This window comes from Triticum urartu, chromosome 3A (genome assembly GCF_056163025.1).
Source record: "Triticum urartu cultivar PI428250 chromosome 3A, HENAU_Tu73, whole genome shotgun sequence".
Lineage (NCBI taxonomy): Eukaryota > Viridiplantae > Streptophyta > Magnoliopsida > Poales > Poaceae > Triticum > Triticum urartu.
Genome location: NC_141875.1, coordinates 264,900,804 through 264,905,910, shown reverse-complemented (window position 1 = coordinate 264,905,910; position 5,107 = coordinate 264,900,804). Strand labels below are relative to the sequence as shown.

The window sequence follows — 5,107 nt, the reverse complement described above, 5'->3', positions numbered from 1 at the left end:
CTTTCGCGGCAAGGCTGGACATCTCTCGTGCTTTCGCTTCCATGCTCGCCTCTCCCTAGTGGTAATCTCTTGACCCAGAACTTACACTGGCCATGGCAGACGCAAGGGAACGATGATGAATGACTTGTTTGTTTTTGTGGATGAGGATTTGAGTAGGAATGTGCAGTCATCTTGGCATAGTAGTATTTATAACCGAGTACTAATACACTCTTAAGTGGGAAACCGTTTAGGTTGTGATCGGTGTGAACAGGTTTGCAATTAAATAGTGTGGTAGTAGTAATTTGGAATGTGACGAGATGCAAGCTCAAAATTTATTGACGGTTCTAGTTTCGAACTATTCCCGGATGGCGTAATGTGGCCAGTGTTAAGCCTTAGTGATGGTGAGGCGCAGGGAAATTAGGATCATAGGGAGTACTACTAGTAGTAGTACTACTTTGATGTGTCGCGTCAACTCGCACAAGTATGCAACACTTCCTGAACAAACAAGCATATAAGTTGTTATACTTCTTATAAGTTGTTATACTTCTTACCCAAAGGATCTTTGTATCCAACAGACACAAAATATCCGTTCGACTGTTGGAAATTACTTTAACTGTTGATCTAATGTCGAAGTAATTGTTGTATCGCCACCAAAACCCACCATCTCTTAAACTAAAGTAGACCAAGCTAACCCCTATATTAGCATATTACTAAGATAAACAGAAGGCACTGTAGAATCATTTAGGGCGTTAGCTTGTCAATCTGAATGTGGAGGGACACTAGCTTAGCCCCGGCCTGCAGCTTGGGCGGAACTATGAAGAAGGTCAGCTCCTGCACGGCGATGTCGCAGGGATCCATGCTGCTTGTCACCTCCATTTCCACCTTGATGGTGTCGTTCCTGCCTTTGGGCTCCCCAGGCAGGCTGTTTGCCCACAGCTTGGCCATGTAGTGCGGCAGTGGGGACGACCCTGCTCTGATGCAGACGACCGACACGGCGATAGGTGTGCTGATCTTGAGCATGCCGTCGACCAAGAAAAATGCACGATCATCCTCCTCCTCGAACAGCAATAGTCGTGGCTCTGACAGTGGCACTTGCAGCTGGAGCACCTTGCCATATTGGATCTTATGCACGGGCATGGGATGCACGATGCTGATATGGTGGCAGAGCGCCGGCGGCGGGCCTTCGTAGTCGCAGACGGGCACGGGGCATTTGCAGCGCGCGAGGGGACACACGCTCGGGTGATCTGCGAGCTTGTGGTAAGTGACGTAGATCCCACAGCCTTCATGCGGGCACTCCACCCTCATCGAGGAGAGGACGGTGTCCACCGCCGTGTTCCGCACGTCGGAGCCACCGCCGCACTCGCACTTCTGGCACAACCGCTGGTTCCCGGGGCGCTCGACATGGCAGTCCGCGTAGGCCAGGTGCCCTCCCTTGCACTAAACAAATCAATCAAACAACACATCAATCAAGAAACCTGCACCTTGCTCGGTCAGCCGAATGGACGAGGTGTATTTGAACCTCATACACTGGAGGCTTCAAGGGGCAGAGGCGCAAGGGGCAGTGGAGCAAGGTGGGGTCCATCGAGACCATAGAGAGCTCCATCGTCGGGTCCTCTTCCGTCTCCGTGATCTCGCCCTCCTCATGCACAACCATCTCTCACTTTAGGGCCAGGGCATTACAAAGCTGTACCGTCACATATTCATACTACTTCAAGGTGCATTAAACCAACACATGCAAGTATCAAAAGGAGAGTCATGACATGCATGCATGTGTTGTAATTAATGCATCAGTAAACGCAAATTATTGAAATATATCGAGTGCAGTGCTTTGATGTGTCGCGTCAACTCGTACAAGACCGAGAAGTTTGATTACTACAACGCCCTCTCCCTTGCGGACTGAGCTTTGGTACCATAACTGCACCTGCCTTTGCCTCCATGACAGTTGGGCCACCCACCTGTTGGGCCCACCTGTCATACACGCAAAGGCAGGAGCGGTAAGTCAATGAAGCTGCGTCCCTCCCTCGCCCATGAGCGTGGTGGCTGGCAGGACTAGGAGAAGCTTTCGCTACACGCTCTCCCTCCCGCACGCGGTGGACATGTAGCAGTTCAATCGGTGTCAGATGGCCAAAAGCATACTGTAGTACTCCTCCACAGCAGTAGTACTCCATCATTGTTTGACTTCCCGAAGAGGCGAAGAGCCAGGCGCAGCACGAACGCTCGTGTGGAAGTTTCATGTGTAGAGTAGTCTAGGATAGCATGCATCGTGCTTGTAAGCTTAAAATCATCAGGGTTGGCTCCGTGCTATGAGGCCATCTCAAAGCTTTTTTCATTAAAATAATATTCTAGCCCTACCTGTCATCTTGGTGATTGTAGTTTGCATGCTCATCAAGTCAAGACAGGAATATATATTTTAATTTGTGGTGGGGTAAATGTTAGAGGTTGCAGCAAATATATTTTACACTGTGGGTCTTTCAGCCAAGTTTAGAGGCAACCATGTGGGGCTAGTGCTATGATGTGTCACGTCAACCCGTACAACGAGGAGAAGCTTGATTTTACTACTACACGCCTTCTCCCTTGCCCATGCGCGTGGTGGCTCGCAGACGAGGACAAGATTTTCCCTAGGCTGGTCGTAATGGAATACTAGTATCATGCATATGATACTAGTGTATGATACTACGCATCCATAGTGCATAGTATCATATGTTAGTATCATCGATGACTTCATTTATTAGCATGCATGACACATAGTAGCACAACATTTAATATGATACGGTATCATGATATGATACTCAACCCTCTCTTTCTTCATTTACTTCTATGCCACCTCATCAAATTTGCTTAGTTGGCATCCATGATACACCCTCCGTTCCTAAATATTTTTCTTTTTAAATATTTCAAATGGACTACCACATATGGATGTATATATACATATTTTAGAGTGTAGATTCACTCATTTTGCTCCGTATATAGTCACTTGTTGAAATCTCTAGAAAGACAAATATTTAGGAATGGAGGGAGTACCACCTATGATACTCCCATTACAACTAGCCTTATAGAGTACTACAACAAGTTATCCCTCCTACACACAGTGGACAGAAATGCAGCAGTGGATTCGATACTGTAGAAGTAGTAGCAACATCATTGTTCGTCTTCTCGAAGAGGTGAAGAGCCAAGCGCAACCCGAACATGGCAATTGCGAACCTTGGAGCATGCATATAGACAGGTTCTTCCATGAGAAAAAATGCTATGTGAGCCCACTATTGTAGTACTTGCTAGTATAGCCCTGTAAACCAGAAAGGAGTATTTGCCTTTCTAGAGATTTCAACAAGTGACTAGACTACACCGAGACGGAGTACATATGGAGCAAAATGAGTGAATCTACACCGTAAATTAATATGTACTTCTCTCATTTTCCTATCCACCTTGGTCGCAGAGCACAATATTGAGTATACTAGTACTGAGTAGTCTCTTTTTGACACGCATTTATGTTTTTTTAACACAGTACAGACGCAAGAGCTCATATACACGTGCATACACTCACCCCTATGAACTCACACATGCACACCCTACCCCTATGAGAACCTCCGAAATACTGAGCCGACATATACTATCATCTTGAAATTTATGAAGTCACCATAGGCACCTCGTCATTGACGGGAACGTCTCCTGACACGCGATAGACGTGAGCAGCAGTCGCCCCATAGGTGCTTGAATGCCAAGGAGGGAGAGGGTAGCAGTTCCCGAGATGTTGAACGGTTAATGATGCATCCTCAATTACATGTAGAGGGAATTAATTTGAGAAGACGAATAGAGCCAGCACGATGTGATTCAATAGAGTTTGGATTCTCATATAAAGGCGCCATACCACTCCAATCCATCTACTCCTAGTCTCTGCACAACACTGCTCACTCCAATCCGAGACCAAGTGACTAGAAGCCACAAGCACCTATGGAGGCGATGGACGCAAGCGATTTCGGTTGTGCCAAATCATCCAAGGCGCCGGCCTGCGGCCCCGCACCGCGCGACGTTTCTAGACGGTGCTGCCGACCGCCGGCGTCATAGCCCTCGCCGACACCGGCTTCGTCTCTCGCATGGGCGACATCATGGTCAACTCCATCCGCAAGTTCATCGCCGTCAAGAATTGCGCGGACAACCTTGCCGTACTGCTCCAGCCCGCGCGCCCAGGCTCCTCATTGCCTGCCACCCTCATCGGCCTCCATGGTGACGAACTCTTTCAAGCCCTAGTGGCCCTAGAGGTGCCGAAGGTCGTGACGCAGAATGTTCACCTTGAGGCCGCGCTCGCCGCGCAGTGCCTCACCATGCAAGAAACCATCGACCTACACATCCACATCTACAAGGAAATCGTCTACATAGGCCACTACAAGGCTAGCGAGGACAGAAAGACGTTGGCCTTCTGCCAGCGGCTGGAATCCTTGGACGCCATTGTTCAGAAGCACGTAGACCTGGCCACGAAAGCCGCTGCTACTTAGCCGCCCTTTGGTGGGCCGATGCCCTGAGTCGAGGAGGTGGACTTCGTCGATGGATGCATCTCTTATTCTTGACTCCTGTAACCAGCACTACATCGCCTTGTGGCCTTAATGTTTTATTAGTATTGTACTCCCTTCGTTCCCAAATATATTTCTTTCTAGAGATTCCAGCAAGTGACTACATACAGAGTAAAATGAGTGAATCTACACTCTGAAATATGTCTACATACATCCGTATGTTGTATTCCATTTGAAATATCTAAAAAGGCTTATATTTAGGAACGAAGGGAGTATATGGCATTTTTATTCCAGTCATAACATTTTCAATGTGAGGTGGGGCCGCAGTTGAGCAAACCGACCATCGGCAAATCCCCACCCCGCCCACCGAGCATCGGCTGAGTTTCGAATTAGAAGAGAGAAACGATGGAGAAGAGCTACCTGTAGCATGGACGCTATTGTCAGATGGGACTCGTGTTGATAGAATAGGAGTACTGAGCACTCGTACCTCTTTTTTTAGGGAAAAAGTAGTCATATGTCTAGTACCACTAGTTCGGTGCGTGTGACCTATACCTGTCATCACTTTAGGTCTCCTTTTTGAACCGCAGCTATGCTTCACCATACACATTTTTTCACGCATTTAT

The 5,107-nt window shown here is 47.8% G+C and overlaps 1 protein-coding gene across 1 annotated transcript; it reads right to left on the bottom strand.

Moving 5' to 3' along the window:
* Positions 1–720: 720 nt before the first annotated feature.
* Positions 721–1,633, bottom strand: LOC147979405 (E3 ubiquitin-protein ligase SINA-like 10). Its single transcript, XM_087515193.1, has 2 exons — positions 1,499–1,633; positions 721–1,416 (listed from the first exon to the last, which is right to left on the bottom strand). Exons 1-2 carry the CDS (start codon positions 1,631–1,633, stop codon positions 721–723), a joined length of 831 nt encoding a protein of 276 aa, XP_087371319.1.
* Between the last annotated feature and the right edge of the window lie 3,474 nt (positions 1,634–5,107).